The sequence below is a fragment of the Stomoxys calcitrans genome, chromosome 2 (genome assembly GCF_963082655.1).
Source record: "Stomoxys calcitrans chromosome 2, idStoCalc2.1, whole genome shotgun sequence".
In the NCBI taxonomy this organism is placed as follows: domain Eukaryota; kingdom Metazoa; phylum Arthropoda; class Insecta; order Diptera; family Muscidae; genus Stomoxys; species Stomoxys calcitrans.
In genome coordinates this window covers 138,244,516-138,266,605 of record NC_081553.1, presented here as the reverse complement: position 1 = coordinate 138,266,605, position 22,090 = coordinate 138,244,516, and the positions used below count along the sequence as shown (strand labels likewise).

General features: G+C 38.2%; 1 protein-coding gene across 2 annotated transcripts in view; it reads left to right on the top strand.

Annotated features, from left to right (window-relative positions):
- Window positions 1-22,090, top strand: part of LOC106092571 (activin receptor type-2B) — a 43,414-nt gene that overhangs the window by 8,777 nt on the left and 12,547 nt on the right. For both annotated transcript variants that reach the window (XM_059362186.1, XM_059362185.1), the window contains 4 exons: window positions 15,100-15,273; window positions 15,553-15,884; window positions 15,961-16,300; window positions 21,876-22,078. In XM_059362186.1, the coding sequence (XP_059218169.1) occupies window positions 15,100-15,273; window positions 15,553-15,884; window positions 15,961-16,300; window positions 21,876-22,078 (1,049 nt within the window). The remainder of the gene's footprint in view (window positions 1-15,099; window positions 15,274-15,552; window positions 15,885-15,960; window positions 16,301-21,875; window positions 22,079-22,090) is intronic.

The following is a 22,090-nucleotide window of genomic DNA, read 5'->3' as shown; positions in this document are numbered from 1 at the left end:
TAAATACCCTTTATTTGAGTCCCATATTGTCGTGATTGGTCCAAATATATGTTTGGTAGGTTTTAGGGTGGGGCAGCCCCCTAGGTACCCCATCCGAAATGTGGATACCAAATTTTTATTTTTAGGGTATTATATGAGAGCACACAAAATTTCCCTTAAATCACACCACCCATCTCCGAGGTCTGTCGTTTCTGAAAATTAGGGTAAGGGGGAGGGTCCGCCCCCTTCAGATATAAAAAAAAAAAATGTTTTCACCACGTGGTCAATATGTACCATCTGTGAAAATTTCAAGAAAATCGGTTCAGCCGTTTCAGAGTCTATAAGGAACACACAAACAAACAAACAAACAAACAAACACAAATTGATTGTTATATATAAGACTAGCTGACCCGGGCCCGCTCCTCTGCGCCTTCTTTTACTTTACATGGAACAAAAGTTTGCTTGGAATCTTTAGTTTCGACAATTAAAGAGCTTTTAGTGAAATACCATATTACGAAAATAGTATATCGCTTGGCTAAAAAGTTAAACAATATAAGTGCCTTTATCTTAATCCCATATGGTCTTTATTGGTCTACGAATTTATGTTTGGATGCAAGGTGTACTCCATTCTTAAAATACTTTATTTCAGCCCGATATTCTCAAGTTGTCTGATTTAGGGGTGTTTTCGGGAGCGGGTTGTCCCCAAGATACTTGGTTCTGAAAAAATATCAGCATCGTGGTCTTCTTTCAAATTTAAACCCCATATTGCCATTGGTTTTGAGGGGAGTTTACAGGATGAGGCGTCCCCCAAACACATGACCCCAAAATAGGTTATCAAATTCGTTTTCTAATCTCAAATACCTTTCATTTGAGCCACATATTGGCATTGTCGAAAAATTTTTGCACGTTGGGGGGTGTTTTGGGGAAGGAGTGATGCCCTAAATATATGGATATCATTTGGATATCAAATTCGTATTCTACTCCCAAATAACTTTATTTGAGCCCCATATTGCGATGGTCACTAAAAAATTGCTGTTTGTGGGGTATTTTGGGAAAGGTGTAGACCCCCAGAAAGTTGGTCCCGAAAGTGGGTATCAATTCTTGCTCTACCCCACAATACCTTTAATTTAAACTCCACATTGGCATGGTCGGTAAATATGCACGATTTAGGGGTGTTTTGTGGATTGGGATGGTCCCCCAAATACTAAGCCCGGAAAATATATCAGCAAAGTGCTCTATTCTCATATATCTATATATCATTTATTTGAACCCCATATTGCAATTGCCCTCAAAATTGGATATCAATTTAAACTCCTTATTGCAAAAGTCAGCAAATATGTCCGGTTTGGGGTATTGGCCCTAAAAACTATGAATATTTAGTTCCACTCTCTTTAAGACCCAAATTGTCTTGGTGAGCAAATAAGTCCTATTTGGGGGTTGTAATGGTGGTGGGACGTCCGCTAGCCAGTTGGCCCCTAATGTTGATATCAGATACGTGGTCTACTCCCATATACCTTTAATTTGAGCCCAATATTTCCATAGTCGGCAAAAATTACCGGCTTGGGGGTGTTTGGGGCGGCCACTCAGTGAGTTGGCCTTGAAAATATATATCGGATTCGTGTTCCACTTTAAAAACCCTCTTATTTGAGCCTCATACTTCCTATTTGGGTGGTGTTGTGGGGGTGGCGTGGTCCCATAGACACTTTTCCCGAATATTGATATCAAATTCGTGCTTTACTCCCAAAGACCTTGCATTTAAGCCCCATATTGCTATGGTCGTAAATTTGTGCCTTTTGGGGGATGTGTTTGGTGAGAGGCGGCCCCCCAAACACTTGGTCCCATATTTGGATATCAGATTCGTATTCTACATTCAAATACCTTTTATTTAAGCCCCATATTCCCATGGTCAGTAAATAAGTCCAGTTTGGGGGGTGTTTTGGGGAAGGGGTGGACCCCCAGAAACGTAGTCCCACATTTGGATATCAGATTCGTATTCTACTCGCAAATACCTTTCATTTGAGTCCCATATTGAATGGTCCGTAAATATGTCCGATTTAGGGGTGTTTTGGGGCTTGGGGGGCCCCCTAACACTTGGTCCGACAATTGGATATCAGATACGTTTTCTTATCCTAAATACCTTTCATTTGAGTCCCATATTGTCGTAATTGGCCTAAATATATGTTTGGTAGGTTTTAGGGTGGGGCAGCCCTCCCAGGTACCCCATCCGAAATGTGGATACCAAATTTTTACTTTTAGGGTACTATATGAGAGCACACAAAATTTCGCTTAAATCGCACCACCCATCTCCGAGATCTGGCGTTTCTGAAAATTAGGGTAAGGGGGAGGGTCCGCCCCCCGTTCAGATATCAAAAAATGTAGTACCCTATTTTCACCACGGGGACATTATGCACCATCTGTGAAAATTTCAAGAAAATCGGTTCAGCCGTTTCTGAGTCTATAAGGAACACACAAACATACAAACAAACACAAATTGATTTTTATATATTGGGTTGCCCAAAAAGTAATTGATATTTTAAAAGAAAGTAAATTAATTTTTAATAAAACTTAGAATGAACTTTAATCAAATATACTTTTTTTACACTTTTTTTCTAAAGCAAGCTAAAAGTAACAGCTGATAACTGACAGAAGAAAGAATGCAATTACAGAGTCACAAGCTGTGAAAAAATTTGTCAACGCCGACTATATGAAAAATCCGCAATTACTTTTTGGGCAACCCAATATTTATTTTCAAGCAAAATAATATTTTTTTTAGTTTTTAATTATAAATATATTCAAAATATGCTGAGATTGAGTTCAGACATCCCAACTTCTTGAAAATGTCAACTAGATTGTTAGATTCGATTTAAGACACTCGCATTTACTAAAAATAAAATTTTCATTTATTTGGGTTTATCTTTTTTTTTTTTTTTGAGTGTACTAATGAAACTATATTTCATAAAATTATAATACATTTCTACAGTCATGAATAAAACTCCTATTAAAATGTAAAATATGTCTTTAAATTCTATGTAATATTTCATTTACATAATGGATATTCATCCAATGTGAAGAAATGGTGAAACATTTTTTCAAGTTGAAGAAAAATATTCATAAACTTGGCTCCAATTTAAGAAAATATTTTATAGATACTAAAAATTTCATAAAATTTGAAGACATATTTCATAAAGAATATGTGAAATATTTCATTAAATTGAAGAAGCAATTTCAACAACTTTGCTCCAATGAAAATATTTTATAGATCCAACGAAGTTTCATCTATGTTGATGAAATGTTTCATACTTAATATATGGAATATATCATCAAACTGAAGAAATAATTTCAATTTTCATTTCCAATGAAATTTCTTCAAAGTTGATGAAATGCTTCATACTTAATAAAGGGTGATTTTTTTGAGGTTAGGATTTTCATGCATTAGTATTTGACAGATCACGTGGGATTTCAGACATGGTGTCAAAGAGAAAGATGCTCAGTATGCTTTGACATTTCATCATGAATAGACTTACTAACGAGCAACGCTTGCAAATCATTGAATTTTATTACCAAAATCAGTGTTCGGTTCGAAATGTGTTCAAATTTTGACAAATTTTGTTCAGCGATGAGGCTCATTTCTGGTTGAATGGCTACGTAAATATGCAAAATTGCCGCATTTGGAGTGAAGAGCAACCAGAAGCCGTTCAAGAACTGCCCATGCATCCCGAAAAATGCACTGTTTGGTGTGGTTTGTACGCTGGTGGAATCATTGGACCGTATTTTTTCAAAGATGCTGTTGGACGCAACGTTACGGTGAATGAACACATTTCGAACCGAACACTGATTTTGGTAATAAAATTCAATGATTTGCAAGCGTTGCTCGTTAGTAAGTCTATTCATGATGAAATGTCAAAGCATACTGAGCATCTTTCTCTTTGACACCATGTCTGAAATCCCACGTGATCTGTCAAATACTAATGCATGAAAATCCTAACCTCAAAAAAATCACCCTTTACATGAAATATTTCATCAAATTGAGGAAATAATTTAAATGGAATATATCCTAGATATTGTGAAATTTTGTTATGATTTCCAACAACTGTGCCAATTATGGTTCAAATCGGTCTATAACCTGATATAGCTGTCATATAAACCGATCTGGGGTTTTGACTTCTTGAGCCTCAAGAGTGCCTACTTATTATCCGATTTGGCTGAAATTTTGTACAAGGGCTTCTTCCAAGACCTCCAACATACGTTTCAAATATGGTCTGGATCGGTCTTTAGCCTGATACATCTCCCCTATAAACCGATCTCCCTATTTTACTTCTTGAGCCCCTGAAAGGCCCAATTCTAATTCGATTTGGCTGAAATTTTAAACATATACTTCTACTGTGGTCTCCAAAATTCAATTAGCAAGGCAATTCTTTTCTTTTATCCTTTGTTTATCTAAAAAGAGATACCGGGAAAGAACTCGATAAATGCGATTCATGGTGGAGAGTATATAAGTTTCGGCCCGGCCGAGCTTAGCACGCTTTTACTTGTTTTAAACTTTAGTCGTGATATTCTCGTTATTCGTGTGTGTCTCGTGAGTTGTGATTTTTCTCGTGAGACTGGATTACTGTCGTGAGCATAATTTCACTCGCTCACGCACGAAGAATTTTAATTCAATCACGGTCATTCTGATATATTGTAGATTGTACGGTATGAAGCGACAAAAAGAAATTGCAATATAAAAATCAAACTCCAAGCGCTTTTTTCAAACTGAGCGCTCAATGCTAGAATTCAGAGAAAAACTCATAATTTCCAATAATAGATATTTCTTTATTATGCGTCTTACATTTCCTGTATTTCAACTTAGTAAGCATATTTCATATATTTTATCCGGTATCGGCTGTACAACTAAACAGCGCATTGAAATGGGAACATTTGTTCCATTAACCTTTGGACGAATCGCTGTGACAAATTGAAATACTATAACTGTGACATTGCAATATGGAAGTTTATGGTACGTGAAAATTGCATGTTTATAACGAGTGACCGTTTATTGTTTTTAGTACACACAGGCCGGAGCATTGAGGTCCGATCTGTGTGGTGTTCATTACTGTCACGAGAGGCTTGCACAAATACTGAATGCCTATGATGCTCGATATGACATGGCGCCTTTAAATAACCAATGGCCATCCTGTTCCCGCGGCGATCGGTCGTTTGGACAGAAACGAGCTTGCTCACCTATAGGAGCTTGACGAGGATATAGCCACATAAAAATTGAAATTATCAAATCAAAGTTGTTTTGTTTTAAACCATTAGAATAGCGTTTCTATCGCAGTCGAACTTTCGAAACAATTTAATTTAAATTAAATCAATTAAATTTAAATTAAATTTTTAGTCAGTGTTTTAAGTCTCTTTGGTGAAATCTGGAAGAAAAGCTCGTTTCGGTCCACCGCCGAGAAAGCCTAAGAGCCAAAGTTTATTTAAAAACGTCAATAACTCATAGGAACTTATTCGAGTTTCTAATAATAATGATAATCACCACACAGATGTTATAAATTTTGATTGTTTGGTATGTCCAATTTCATGCGTGAGGAGCTCTGCTAAGAATTGGTTGTATAGAAGCAAAAAGTCTTAATTTTCAAAAACAAAAAAAAAATTAAGATCAAAATGATTGGAGAATATACTACATTCAAGAGATTTTCTTTAAAATTTTAATCAATTAGTTGAAGCAAAGGCTTGCTTTAGGCAATGTGAAATTTGCCATGAACATTCCATTAAGGTACAGGGTATATTTCTCTCATATCAATGAGTGCAATTCGATTAAAGTTTACGCTTAATGATAAGGGGCCTCCTTTTTTATGCCGAGTCTGAACGGCGTGCCGCTTAGCGACACCACTTGGTTGAGAAGTTTTAACACCGCAGGATTCCTCACAAATGTAGCCAGCATTAGTAAGGGGATCTTCTGATGTTCACGCCGGGATTTGAACCCAGGCGCTAAGCGTCATAGGTGGACATGCTAACCTCTGGGAGACGGAGGCCTCCACATTCTAAATCATCAAATATATAAAGAATCCATATCCTTCTAAATACAAAAATCAATTTGTTTGTTTGTTCCGTGTACACTTCCTCCTACCTCCAAAACCCTCCCAATCCGGATATACAGTCGAACTTCTCTATAACGAATTTTCACCTAACGAATTGTTCTCTATAACGAATAAAAATTGAAAACACAGCTTATTTTCAGCCATTGATCATCTATTTTAACCTCCCTATAACATAATTCTCTATAACGAATAATTCTCTGTAACGAATTGTTTTAATCTCTCTATAACGAATTTTTTGGCGAACTTTTTTTTTACTGAAGTTCACATAAAAACTCATTCAACGTTGGTCATTATTGCACTTGCATAACATTTGCATTGACTACTACGCATAGTTTTTCGTATACACAAGAGCCTTTGTGTTAGCTTTCATTTCAAAAACAAACAAAACAGTGATGCGTGAAATAGTTTAAAATGATTTTTGTAGTGGACTGACGACTGAGCAGGAAATTGATCGGAAAACAGACAAAAAAAGGTTTATTTATTGAAGGAAGTTGATGAAGAAAGAATATTGGCTGGAACGCTCTCAAATATTAAAAAAAAAAAAACAGAAACGGCATCCGCAATTTACTGTATCCAGTAAATTTCAGAACGTTAAATGACTGAGCATTCAGATGCTTTACAGTGGGTTAGAATCGAAAACAAGTAAAAAAGGGCTATGTGCAAGATTTCAAGACCATAATTCGTCCGGGCGCCTCTCAATAGGCTACTAAAATTGGTCACCTCGGCATTTTCAAATCTTAATTTGTGCTCCGATTTCCAAAATTTTTGCTGGAAAGTGGTCAAAAATCCGCTTGAGGTCTACAATATCTCTTTTAGTCTCGGGGATTTTCGACTTTTATTAGTTTGAATTTTTGCTAAGACAGGCTTCCTAAAAATTTGTTTACACCAAACAATATTTGTAGCCTCCTCCACAGCTAATTTACTAAAAAATTACGATTTTGAAACCATCTTTGTCCGAAATGGGTATCGTAGTGAAAAAATGTGGGTAGTTTTTTTTTTGTTTTTATGGACGGTTTAATATGCAAAATTAAAAATTTTCGTTTTCAGAAAATCGAAAATTTGAAAATCGGACCACAAATGTGTGTTTGTTTATTTTTACACTTAGTCAAATTAAACCTAATTTAGGTCAGGTTCTCTATAACCTAGTATTTCTTCGGTCTCCAACTGCTACGTTATAGAGAAGTTCGACAGCATTTACTGACCGTGGTAATATGGGGCTTAAATGAAAGATTTTTGAGAGTAGAGCATGAATCTGATATCCAATTTCGGGACAAAGTCTCTGGTGGGTCGCAGCTCAAATAGGACTAAGTTACTGACTATATGGGGCTCAAACATAAGATATTTTTGTATAGAGTTTGAAACTGATATCTATTATCAGGGCTTGGCCCGGGTGGACACCCCACTTCCAAATCAACCCGAAAGCGGAACTTCCATGAAATATATTTGCGAGTAAAGTACGTATCTGATATCTATTTTCAGAACAGAAAAGATCGTCATTAAAGCTCCAGAAACCGAGTTCTGTTTTCAGATGCTTGAGCATAACGTATCAATTTTGCAGAGATACCGAACCTAAGCATGACTTGAAATACCTTTGAAATGTTAGTAAATGTCGATCTTCCCTCTTTGGTATTTTGGCTTGATCTTATTATCTAGTCTATTATCTTATTTAGTTCAGCTGGCAAATCATCGGTTCCTGCTGCCTTACTTGGCTGGTTACTGCTCATTCTGACTAGGCGGTATACATTCATTTTCATTCCAAAGTCATGTCTCGTAACTTGGCAGCTATAATGCCTCTCCAAATCTATCCCGTTTTCTGTAATGTCGGTCTTTTACATTTCCAATACATCTGCCAGTGCGTATACTGCAACTTCTCTGTATAGAGTTCGGATATTTCAGATACAGGATTGCAAATTATAATCATCGTTTGCGCTGTTCGTCAATATTAGAGGAATCCTTTTTTTTCTTTCTTAGGTATTTCACAGTAATTGGTTGTTGTAGCATTGTGTTGAATTGTGTTCTATCTTTCGTCTGCTTGATTCTGTTGAGTGTCCAGATCCAAGAACTCTGCGACTACGATGAGGTGCGTCCAGAGGGATCTGCGTCTGATTCGAGTAGGTCTTGCTGGGCAGTTAAACAGGTCACAATCGGGACCTACATCCTGCACGTCGGCATCAATCCTTGCTCTGTAGAAGTTAGGGCGGCTGCATCTGCCAGATCGGAATTGAGCTAGAACTACTTAGACTGCATGTAGTTATGTCTACGCACTGGTAGGTTCTTTATCTCCAGATGGGGTGGTCATTCTGACAGATCTGAATATTATTCCACTGCGTGTCACATAGCTGACGAGACCCACTGGCAGTGCACTGACCGGTAAATTGGTTTGTACGTCGTCAACAAGGTTTCTTTGTCAACAGCCGGCAAGTGAATTGAGGACTTTGTTTTTACTTTTGACTTTATCGCAAATTTCTGTAGAGCTGTCAAATTGAGACGCTTGTAGGTCTCTCTCATTACTCCATCGACAATCACAGGCTGCTCTTTATTCACCTCACACGTATTTGTAGTGAAAAATGTGGCTGAAGGTTTGGTGGCAGATAGCTTAAGGTCTCTTGCAGCGAAAAAAGGGGCAAGTTCATTGAAGTAGACGTTCAACCTAACGCAGATGTCAACAATGGGTGGGGAGCCTGATGCCATGATCGTACAATCGACCGCATATGATACGATCTCTATGCCTTCTGGATGGGCTGGAATGGAGGATAGGTAGAGGTTGAACAGAGCCGGAGATATCACCCGCCTTGGGAAACTCCCTGTTTCACTCTACGTTGTTTCGACTTCTTATCCCTAAATTCCACAAATTATTGGCGACCACGTACCACGTTGTGATATGCATTCTTCGAAATTCATGTTGATGCTCGGCAAATGGAAATTCTCCAACGAGGCTTGGGAAGAGTAGTCCCCCAAGCGTTTTGGCTAGTGGTGAGAGAAGGGAGATCGATCTGTACAACTCCCCTTACTAGGTTGTTGTTGTAGCAGTGTGTGATTCATTGAGATGGTAGCACTTTCCGATGAAGGAATCCATCGGGTCAATCTGATGCGTACAACCGGTTGCCATGAGAGTGCATCCTTACTCGGGTTCTTTCCAGGCTTCAGTAGCGCGATCACTCTGCCCATCTTCCAGACATCTGGTCTATAAGAGTGTTCAAAGACATGTTGAGGACAGTTATAAGGTACTCGACTCCAGGTAGATCCAAATTCTTCAGCATCGGTGTAGAGATTCTGTCGGGGACCAACGTCTTGGGTTATTTGGGGCCACGACATTCGTAACTTCGTCCACGGTAAATTGTGACGGTTGTCATTCGGCTCGAATGGCTCTCCTCCTTGCCCTATCACTCTCGGTATACATAACAAATAGACTGTTGAACAACATGCCGCATTTCTTCGGATTAGTCACAGTAACGACCCCAAAAAGTGACCAAGGTCCTGTCATCCCGTCCACCGGGGTTCGAAAGTGACTTGACAGTAGACTTCAGCTTGCCTACACCGGTACCTAAATAACATTGCTCTAAGTGTTCCAGCCACAAATTCCTCTTATGTTCTCTTTGTTTTCATATTCAGCTCGCTGATTCTAGGGGTAGTGGGATCCGTGCAACGAATCCTATCACGCTCGTCTGCGAGCACCACTGCCTGCGCCGGGAAACGTGATGCGCATTATAGTCTCTTAGAAACAGGCGATTTTGGCCAGACAGTAGCCCAATTATGTCGGAGCTTGGCCATTAACTGGGTCCTAACTATCAACCAGTGGTATGTAGTGCCGGACCTGACAGCTATCCCCATTCACTCCACGTCGGGGTGGGTCACTAGCGCCAGGTGCAGCCGAGATGGTGTATCACGAAGGCCAATTCCCCACCTCCAGAATCAAATTATAGTTATCGTTTGCGGTGTTCGTGAACATTAGAGTAATCCTTTTTCTCTTTCCGAGCTATTTCACAGTAATTAACATTTTCTGCAAACGCCGGCTTTAACGATGGTTTATTGTTTGTGGGCTATAAAACCATGTGGGTTTGGCGGCACATGTCAGCTCACTACCCTAGGTGTCACAGCGGTGAGGTATGTGTCCACAAATGAGTTGAGGGATGGACTAGATAGGTCTGGACTTTGCCAAGTTAAAGCTACTCAGTATCGTTGCTTGTATCCCTCATCCGCTACGTCTCCCAGATTGAAAGCTATAGTGGCAAGCAAAATTGGCGTGGAAGGCAAAGAAATCTTATATACAAAAATCAATTGTTTGTTTGTTTGTGTGTTCCTTATAGACTCAGAAACGCCTGAACCGATTTTCTTGAAATTTTCACAGATGGTGCATAATGATCCCGTGGTGAAAAAAGGGTACTACATTTTTTGATATCTGAATAGAGGGCAGACCCTCCCCCTTATCCTAATTTTCAGAAACGCCAGATCTCGGAGATGGGTGGTGCGATTAAAGCGAAATTTTGTGTGCTCTCATATAGTACCCTAAAAATAAAAATTTGGTATCCAAATTGCGGATGGGGTACCTAGGGGGGCCGCCCCACCCTAAAACCTACCAAACATATATTTAGACCAATCACGACAATATGGGACTTAAATGAAAGGTGTTGAAGATAAGAAAACGCACTGATATCCATTTGTCGAACCAAGTGCTAGGGGGACCACCCCAACCCCCAAAACACCCCTAAATCGGACATATTTACCGACCATGGCAATATGGGAGTCAAATGAAAGGTATTTGCGAGTAGAATACGAATCTGATATCCAAATGTGGGACTACGTTTCTGGGGGTCCACCCCCAGACCATGGGAATATGGGGCTTACTGACCATGGGAATATGGGGCTTAAATAAAAGGTATTTGAGTGTAGAATTAGAATCTGATATCCAAATATGAGACCAAGTGTTTGGGGGGACCGCCTCTCTCCAAAAACCTCCCCCAAAGAAACACATTTACGACCATAGCCACATGGGGCTCAAATGAAAGGTCTTTTGGAGTAAAGCACAAATCTGATCTCAATATTCGGGAAAAGTGTTTATGGGGCCACCCCACCCCCACAACACCACCCAACCCCCAAAACACCCCTGTATTTGTATTTGCTGACTTTTGCAATATGAGGCTCAAATACGAGGGTTTTTAGAGTGGAACACGAATCCGATATATATTTTCAAGGGCAACTCACTGAGTGGTCGCCCATCCCCCAGAACACTCCCCAAGCCGGTCACGTTTGCCGACTATGGAAATATGGGGCTCAAATTAAAGGTATTTGGGAGTAGACCACGTATCTGATATCAACATTAGGGACCAATTGTCGAGGGGACATCCCACCATCATAACAACCCCCATAGGACGGTTGCTATATTTGGGAGTTGACCAGGTATCTAATATCAACATTAGAGACCAACTGTCTAGGGGATGTCCCACCACTATAAGAACCCCAATATGGAACGTAGTTGCTCATCAAGACAATTTGGGTATTAAAGAGAGTGGAACTAAATATTCATAGTTTTTAGTGCCAATACCCGAAACCGGACATATTTGCTGACTTTGCAGTAAGGAGTTTAAATGAGATTAGAAAACGAATTTGATATCCAATTTTGAGGGCAATGGCAATATGGGGTTCAAATAAATGATATATAGATATATGAGGATAGAGCACGTTGCTGATATATTTTCCGGGTTTAGTGTTTGGGCGACCACCCTTAACCCCAAAACACCTCTAAATCGGCCATATATACCGACCATGTTAATGTGGAGCTTAAATGAAAGGTATTGGAGGGTAGAGCAAGAATTGATACCCAGTTTCGGGACCAATTTTCTGGGGGTCAACCGCTTTCCCAAAATATGGGCTACAAATAAATCATATATAGATATACGAGAATAGAGCACGTTGCTGATTATTTTCCGGGCTTAGTGTTTGGGGGACCACGCCAATCCCCAAAACACCCCTAAATCGGCAATATTTACTGACCATGTCAATGTGGAGATTAAATGAAAGGTATTGGAGGGTAGAGCAAGAATTGATACCCACTTTCGGGAATTTTTTAGTGACCATTGCAAAATGGGGCTCAAATAAAGGTATTTGGGAGTAGAATACGAATTTGATATCCAAAACACCCCGTCCCATATCAGTTATATCAAAATATGTTCCGATTTGGACCAAATACTAAAAGTACACTAGCTATATCTAAAAATAAACCGATCTGAACCACATACGACACGGATGTCGAAAAGCCTAACATAAGTCACTGTGTCAAATTTCAGTGAAATCGGATTATAAATGCGCCTTTTATGGGGCCAAGACCTTAAATCGCGATATCGTTCTATATGGCAGCTATATTCAAATCTGGACCGATCTGGGCAAAATTGAAGAAGGACTTCGAAGAGCCTAACCAAACTCACTGTCTCAAATTTCAGCGACATCGGACAATAAATGCGTCTTTTATGGCCCCAAAACCTAAAACCTAGATATCGGTCTATATGGGAGCTATATCCAAATCTGAACCGATCTGTGCGATATTGCAGAAGTATGTCAAGGGGTTTAACTTAACTCACCGTCCCAAATTTCGGCGACATCGGACAATAAATAAGCAAGCCCAAAACTATAAATCAAGAAATCGGTCTATTTGGCAACTATATCCAACTCTGAACCGATCTGGGCGATATCGGACAATAAATAAGCAAGCCCAAAACCATAAATCAAGAAATCGGTCTATATGGCAGCTATATCCAAATCTGAACCGATCTGGGCCAAATTGAAGAAAGATGTCGAAGGGCCTAACACTACTCACTGTCCCAAATTTCAGCAAATCGGATAATAAATGTGGCTTTTATGGGCCTAAGAACCTAAATCGGCCGATCGGTCTATATGGCCCGATATAGTCCATCTTCGAACTTAACCTGCTTATGGACAAAAAAAAGAATCTCTGCAAAATTTCAGCTCAATATCTCTATTTTTATACCCTCCACCATAGGATGGGGGGTATACTAATTTCGTCATTCTGTTTGTAACTACTCGAAATATTCGTCTGAGACCCCATAAAGTATATATATTCTTGATCGTCGCAACATTCTATGTCGATCTAGCCATGTCCGTCCGTCTGTCCGTCCGTCGGTCTGACGAAAGCACGCTACCTTCCGAAGAAGTAAAGCTAGCCGCTTGAAATTTTGCACAAATACTTCTTATTAGTGTAGGTCGGTTGGTATTGTAAATGGGCCATATCGGTCCATGTTTTGATATAGCTGTCATATAAACCGATCTTGGGTCTTGATTTCTTGAGCCTCTAGAGTGCGCAATTCTTACCCGATTGGGATGAAATTTTGCACGACGTGTTTTGCTATGATATCCAATAACTGTGCCAAGTATGGTTCACATCGGTCTATAACCTGATATATCTGCCAAATAAACCGATCTTGGGTCTTGACTTCTTGAGCCTCTAGAGTTCGCAATTCTTATCCGATTGGAATGAAATTTTGCACTACGTGTTTTGTTATGATATCCAATAACTGTGCCAAGTGTGGCTCAAATCGGTCTATAACCTGATATAGCTGCCATATAAACCGATCTTGGGTCTTGACTCCTTGAGCCTCTAAAGGGCGCAATTCTCATTCGATTTGACTGAAAATTTTGCACATTGTGTTTTGATATCACTTCCTACAACTGCGCTAAGTATGGTTTATATCGGTCCATGTTTTGGTGTAGCTGCCATATAAACCGATCTTGGGTCTTGACTTATTGAGCCTCTAGAGTGCGCAATTCTTATCCGATTGGAATGAAATTTTGCACGACGTGTTTTGTTATGATATCCAACAACTGTGCCAAGTCGGGCCATATCGGTCCAAGTTTTGATATAGCTGCCATATAAACCGATCTTGGGTCTTGACTTCTTGGACCTCTAGAGAGCGCAATTCTTATCCGATTTGCCTGAAATTTTGTACGGCGGATCCTCTCATGACCATCAACATACGTTTTTATTATGGTCTGAATCGGTCTATAGCCCGATACAGCTCCCATATAAATCGATCTCTCTATTTTACTTTTTGAGCCCCCAAAGGGCGCAATTCTTATTCGAATTGGTGGACATTTTACACAGGTCTACAACATATAATTTAATTGTGGTCTAAAACGGATCGTATCTTGATATCGCTCTAATGGCAGAGTAAATCTTTTCTTATATCACTTTTTGCCTAAGAAGAGATGCCGGGAAAAGAACTGACAAATGCGCTCCATGGTGGAGGGTATATAAGATTCGGTTCGGCCGAACTTAGCACGCTTTTACTTGTTAAAGACTGTAGCGTGATTTCAACAGACAGACGGACAGACGGACGGACATGTCTAGATCGTCTTAGATTTTTACTTTATAGGGTCGGAAATGGATATTTCGATGTGTGGTGGGTATAAAAAATTTTCGACCATGCCAATATGTGGTATTTAAAATTGGAAAACGAATTTGATAACCTATTTTGGGTCATGTGTTTGGGGGACGCCTCATCGTGTAAACTCCCCTTAACCAATGGCACTATGGGGTTTAAATAAATGGTTTTTGAAAGAAGAGCACGATGCTGATATTTTTTCAGGGCCAAGTGCCTGGGAGACCACCTCACCCCCGAAAACACCCCTAAATCATATATCATGAGAGAGCCAAAATAAAGTATTTAAAGAATGGAGTACACTTTACATCCAAACTTAAATTCGTAGACCAATAAAAATCATATGGGATTCGGACAAAGGCACTTATATTGTTAAATTGTTAGTCAAGCGATATACTATTTTCGTAGCATGGTATTTCACTTAAAGCTCTTTAATTGTCGAAAATAAATATTCCAAGGAAACTTTTGTTCCATATAAAGTAAAAGAAGGCTCAGCGGAGCGGGCCCGGGTCAGCTAGTAGTTAAAAAAAAATAAAAGGGTCAATCCCATAAACCATTTGTGTCGCTTAAATATTTCTAGACTCTATCTATTTTATAAAAATTTAAATTGCTACTGATTTATACTAACAATTTTGTTTTTGCAGGTGAAGAACGAATAAAGATGAAGGGATGTTTCTCACACACTTCAGAATGTAATAAAACGGAATGTGTGACAAATAGCGAACCACGAAAAAACATCTATTTTTGTTGTTGTAGAGGATCTATGTGTAACACTGATCAAAAATGGGAGCCTACAACTACAGAGGCAACTACACAAGGTAGATACAAATATATTTTCTTTACTTTCTGCCAAAACTTATAAATGTGAATAATGTTTGATTGCCTTTGTGTATAGTTTTTTGTTTCTTTACGTTTGACCATAGTGCACAAACGACAACCGAAACCATAGGCAAGTTTTAATAAAAAAAAACTCAAAGGTTTTCCGTTTCATGTCGCCTGTGTTATTTGTCTGGTCATAACTTATGTTGAAAGCTTATGCTATAAAAAATGTTGCGAAGATATTAATTAAAACTTAAATCGAAATCACGCAATTTCAGTTCCGAAAGAAAGGACACCAGAAGATACGGATTTAGTACCTATTATAATTTGCTCATTCACATTGGCTATATTGATAACAATTACTGGAGTATTGTTGTTTTGGTATCGAAGGCATAAACAAGAGAATTTTAACGAAATACCAACAAATGAAGCCGAAATATCCAATGCTTCGCCTTTACTGAGCAACAGGCCCATTCAGTTGTTGGAGTTGAAGGCCAGTGGGCGATTTGGTGATGTATGGCAGGCAAAGCTACACAATCACGATGTCGCCGTAAAGATCTTTCGTATGCAAGAAAAAGAATCATGGAATACCGAACTGGAGATATATAAGGTATTTGCAAGCAGCAACCATTATATGAAGGAAATGTCATCTTTTTAATTTTGTTTTTTTGTACAACCAACTACAGCTTCCTCGAATGCGGCATCCAAATATATTGGAATTTTTAGGCCACGAAAAACATACTGAAAATATTCAGCATGAATTTTGGCTCATTTCTGCTTACCAGCATAACGGATCATTGTGTGATTATTTGAAATCGCATACAATCACTTACAAGCAGCTCTGTCGTATTGCCGAATCCATGTCGTGTGGTTTGGCGCATTTACATGAGGAAATTCCAGCAACCAAAGCCGAAGGTCTAAAACCGTCCATTGCCCATCGAGATTTTAAGTCAAAGAATGTTTTGCTGAAAAACAATTTGACTGCATGTATTGCTGATTTTGGATTGGCAATGATATTTGAACCGGGTAAGATTATGCGATTATTAGTTGTAATCAGAAAACAATATGCTAGGTAATAAATAATAGATCTTGAAAGAAAATAGCCAGACGAATAAAATATAACAATGAAATTGATGAAATAACAATGAAATCGATGAAATTGACTTGTTTTAGGTCATTGGCTACGTTGGACAAACAACTGGCACATAACTTGTGTATATTGTGAATTAACCTAAATTCGCTATAATACGGGGGCTGCTATGTAAGTTTCTCGCCTATGCAACTCCAAATGTCGGCAGGCCCAATCTGACATTTCCATTGGAAAGATGGACATTTTCTAGGATAATCGTACTCAGATCGTTTTGACGTACGATCAAAAATAATTTGACCAAAAAATAGAACCTCCTCTTGAACATTCTCATACGACCATTTTTCAAAACTTTCGGCGTGGAATATCACGATAAGAGTGCATTAATGAACTTCTATCTTTTTACGGCGACGAATCACCATTCTATAGCACTGAGAAAAACTGGTTTAATGAATTCAGTCGTTGTGGAAGCCCGCTTAAAGTCGAATTCAGTGAATGTCGTCCAAAAACGGCTGCTTTGCCAGAGAACATTGATGACGCTTATGAACTTATAATGCAAGATGGATAGATACTGTAGAACATACAAGTTACCCACAGTGGAACCTGTCTCCTTGGGAGGAGATAATGTTCCATTAACTGAAAGCGCAAAATACCTGGGTGTTTGCGGGATAGGAAATTGAACTTCAAATCCAACATTTTGGAAAAAGCAACTCTTGCCCTATACAACTACAAGAGAGCTATTGGCAAAAGTTGGGGGTTTAAACCGCGTGTCATGCACTGGGTATATACTGCAGTTGTCAGGCCGCATTGCGGACGACACCATCTGATACACTAAATTTAATGCTAAAATTAATGCCTCTGGACTTACTGGCTATACAAATTGGTGCGACCGCTGCTGTGAAGCTAGGCAGCTTTCCCTCTGGTCATGCGGCTCCTACGGACCCTATGTTATCCTTGATACAATGCCCGATATCCCAAGCAGTGTGGATAACACATTGCCTGAACCGCTTTTTAATTAAAAGTACTGTACCATTATTCCTGGAACTACAATATCCTTGGTAATAGACATAGACTTCTATACGGATGTTACCGAACTAGGCGACCAGGTGGGCTGTGGGCATTACAAAATGATGTGGCCTGGTCTAGACTCTAGACACGAAAAGGTCTACAATTTTGCTGTCAATGGCTAGAACACACGTCATAGTCATTGCTTCCGTCATGACAAGTCACTGTCTAATCGGAAAACATGTTGACAGACTGAAGGTTGCCAGCAACGACTTTTGCAGAAGCTGTGAGGATATCGAAGAAGAAGAGGCTATAGAACACCTTCAGTATGTGTGTACTTCACTAGCAGTCAGAAGAAGATCCACTTTAGGTTTTCATTTCTTTGAGAACCTGCCTGATTTAGTGGTTGTGAATATTCACAAGTTGTTGGGCTTTTTAAAGCAATCTGGATGGTTCAATGGTACTAACTAGATGGCATATTCCTTCTGTTCCTGTGGTATTACTATGGACGAAAACGTCTAAGGCGGCCACTGAAACCCAACCTATAATACAAGATGGTTATGTGACGTACCGTGAGATAGGGGCATCCTTGGGCATGTAAGTTGGTGAAGCATACTTTTGATATTGCATGAACACTGTGCCGTAAAAAAGGCTTGTTCTCATTGGATGCCGCACAATTTAAGAATCGCTCAAAGAAAAGCCGGTTAGGCGAAGAAGAAGAAATTAAAAAATTTTATCGCGGTGCTTCAAAATATTGGGTTGCCCAAAAAAGGCGGATTTTTCATATAGTCGGCGTTGACAAATTTTTTCACAGCTTGTGACTCTGTAATTGCATTCTTTCTTCTGTCAGTTATCAGCTGTTACTTTTAGCTTGCTTTAGAAAAAAGTGCAAAAAAAGTATATTTGATTAAAGTTCATTCTAAGTTTTATTAAAAATGCATTTACTTTCTTTTAAAAATTCCGCAATTACTTTTTGGGCAACCCAATATGTTTACAAAATCGTCACAGGTAGCAAATCGTGGATCTATGCGTATCAGCCCGATACAAAACAACAAACGACCGTGTGGGTCTTCGAAGTCGAGCCAAATCCAACGGAAGTTGTTCGTAGAAGAAGCATTTCGAAGCAAATGGTCGCCTGTTTCTTCGGCAAAACTCGTCATGTGGCGACTGGTTCTCTTGAGCAAATCTTAGTAGTACATCACAATTTGACTGCCTAAAGTATTTGGAGAATTCCGAAAGTCTATAATATCAATCACAGTTTTTGAAAAAGGTGATTACAAATTTTCAATTAAAAAAATTACATTTTCAGTAAAAAAAAGATGGAAAATGTTCGAAAATTCAATTGAAAATTTAATTGAAAATATGCCAAAATGTTTGCGAAAAGCGCGCTCTTCACAAAGAAGATACGAATTGTGTCTAGAGTGACTTGAGGACCTTGTTTCTACTTTTGACTTTATCGCAAATTGCTGTGGCATGTGAAGGGAAATTGTAAGGGCTGCCAAATGTGACACCAAGTATTTTAGACACTTGATTGTCGATGTTGTGCTTTTATGTTCAATAAAAGACTTATTGTTCTTATAACTAATTATTAAAATGATTTATTGTCGCTTTAGTTGACTATTACACAACTACTACTTAACTCTATTAAACTTGACAAAAGAAGGTAAAAAATTAACTTGTGCGAGGTGGTTGCAAAAGTATGTACGTCTCATGTTGTCGCTGTTGCAAGCATTCTGTTTGTAGGGTTAACACCCAACAGTAGAAATTGTCACTCCATCGACCATTACATTCAGTTCCCTATCCACCTCATGAGAACAATGTGTTTGAAGATTTGGTCTTTTGGACTTTTGGCACCTAGTGTATATCAACAGACCTGGAATGGCCTTACATCACTACGGGAATATAGTCACATTGAATATGTTGCAAGGTGCTGTGCGAATATAGACAGCAGTGAGTCACAAGCGTCGACGTCGTCGCCTTCTGCGTCCTCATCGAATATGGTCCAGATCTGTGTATCTTTAGGTGTCGGTACCATACAAACGTACCCCCAATTTTTGGTATTTTTGCTCTGGAACCCACATTTTTGTTCGATTTTTTATAAAATTTGGCATGCGACATGTTCTCGACATGGAAAAGTATGTTCCAAGCCAAAAAACGAATTGAATCCGAATTGGGAAATGTTTTATACAACGTTAGAAAGCTATGGAAATTTTCTTTAATATAAGTAATAATGCGTAAATAATGCAGTCGGTTTTCATGGCTAATGTTGTTTTTTTTTTTAACAGTGAATAAAGCACTACTTGAAAATCTATTTTTTTTTGTATTTTGGCTGCCATGATTTAATTTATGGCTAGGATATAGCTACACGTACCTTAAACTATTGGAAACATTTCAAGCTTTAATTCAAATTCAAAAAAGTGACAAAATCTTCATGGAAATTAATTTTAGAGTAAAATTTTCGAAATTTTGTTAAAAAAAAATTGGCCATATTGATCTTAAGATAACGGGGTGGTATGATATCAAAATGAAACAAATTGGATTTAAACTTTTCTTAATACCTCCGCTTTATGAAAATGGAAATAAATGATAATGCTTTGATGGCCAAAGTTTGCGAAAACTTGAAAGAAAGGGGAGTATCTTTTTTGAAAAATTTTGCAAATTTTTGACCAAAAAACAAGTAAAAGCGTGCTAAGTTCGGCCGGGCCGAATCTTAGAAATCCACCACCATGGATTCTGCTAAAAAGAAATTTAGTTGAAGGGCATAATTTTATTCTACATACCAAACTTCTGTCAAATCAGCAAAAATTAAAGCTTCTAGGAACCGACCAAGGATAATGGAGAAACATGGGAGCTATATCAGGTTATGGACTGATTTGGACAGTGTTTGACACTTTTGTTGGAAGTCGTAATAGAAAAACGCATGCAAAATTTCAGCCAAATCTGATAAAAATTGAGGCTTGTAAGGACTCAAGAAGTCAAATAGGGAGATCGGTTTACATGGGATCTATATCAGTTTATGGACTGATTTGATAAAAATTGAGGCTTGTAAGGACTCAAGAAGTCAAATAGGGAGATCGGTTTACATGGGATCTATATCAGTTTATGGACTGATTTGGACAGTGCTTAGCATAAAAGAACACCGCATGCAAAATTTCAATCAAATCGAAATTGCGGCTTATAAGGAATCAAGAAGTCAAATCGGGAGATCTGTTTATATAGGAGCTATATTAGCTTATAGGCCGATTTGGACCGTACTTAACACAGTCGTTGCGGTCTTAAATAAAGATTATGGGGTCTTAGATGAATATTTCGAGGTGTTACAAACGGAATGACTAGATTAGTATACCCCCATTGTGGTGGGTATAAAATTATTTTTCTTATTGAAAGCGATGGCATTTTTAAATCGCTAAGTATATTGACATGATTCTTTTTTATTCTGTGCATACATATACTGGCACAATTAGTGGGAAATTTGAAGTATAAAATTAAATATGATGACGAAGTTATTAAAAAAACACTGAAAAAAGCCAAAATTTTGATTTTTTAAAATTTTATAATGCATACCTCATTAACGGTACACGATGGCATGGTACATTGTACATGTTTTTTTTTAGATCTCGTCAAGCTCTTTCTCCAGATTCTTTCGATGCAAATCCGTTCTGTAGATCAAAATGTATGGCTCTCAGAAAGTTGGAGAAGTGAAAAGTGGTCAATTTTGACACCCTATATCTAAAGATACAACAGGACTGAAAGCCTATGTCCTCCTCTACAAATGTCTAGAACATTGTGTACCGCTATAATCAACAGATAAAAATTTGTAGACCTATTTTCAATTTTTTTCCGTTTGGGTCACTGTTTGTTCTAAGACAGACATTTGTTTACCTTTAGCCGCGCACATTATTAGCAAATGGTTGGCTGGCGGCAAAAAGCCTAATATTTAAAAAACCACATTTAAATGAATAATAAACAAAAAAAAAACAGCAATATTTTTAATTTAAGATTTCAGATCCAATAAAATATTATTATATATAATTGGATCTGTTTATATCTCGGACCAATTTGAGATACAGTTAGATCTAATTTGGCCATTTTTCGGATCCAATTATATTTAATGCTAGATATAATTGGATCTGAACATATCAACTTTTTTTTACTCGTGCTTTTTAAAATTGTTGTTAGTTTCTTACGGGCGTATTCACAAAACTATTTAAAATAAGTTTATTTGACGGATGTCTTTTATAAAACTGTATAACCTATTTTAAAAATTCATTAACTTTTGTGAATACGTATCTAAGAGTCGGTTCGAAATCTGCTCTCTAGGTGGTAAAAATAGAAATCCTACTTTATTTTTTAATTTGTTAAATATTAATTTTTTTTGAATGTTTATTTGAGGAAGGATTTCTTTTTTACAATTAAGAAATAAATAGATGCTATTTTTTACTAATATATATTTATAAACAAGTAAAATGGAATATACATAAGTGCCATGTATTATTATTTTTAATTAAGGAAAACCTTGCGGCGACACCCATGGTCAAGTTGGCACAAGACGGTATATGGCCCCAGAAGTTTTAGAAGGTGCCATAAATTTTAATCGTGATGCTTTCTTGCGTATAGATGTTTACGCTTGTGGCTTAGTACTATGGGAGATGGTATCCCGTTGCGATTCCACTGGACCAGTTTGCGATTACCTACTGCCATTTGAAGCAGAGGTTTGTATACCT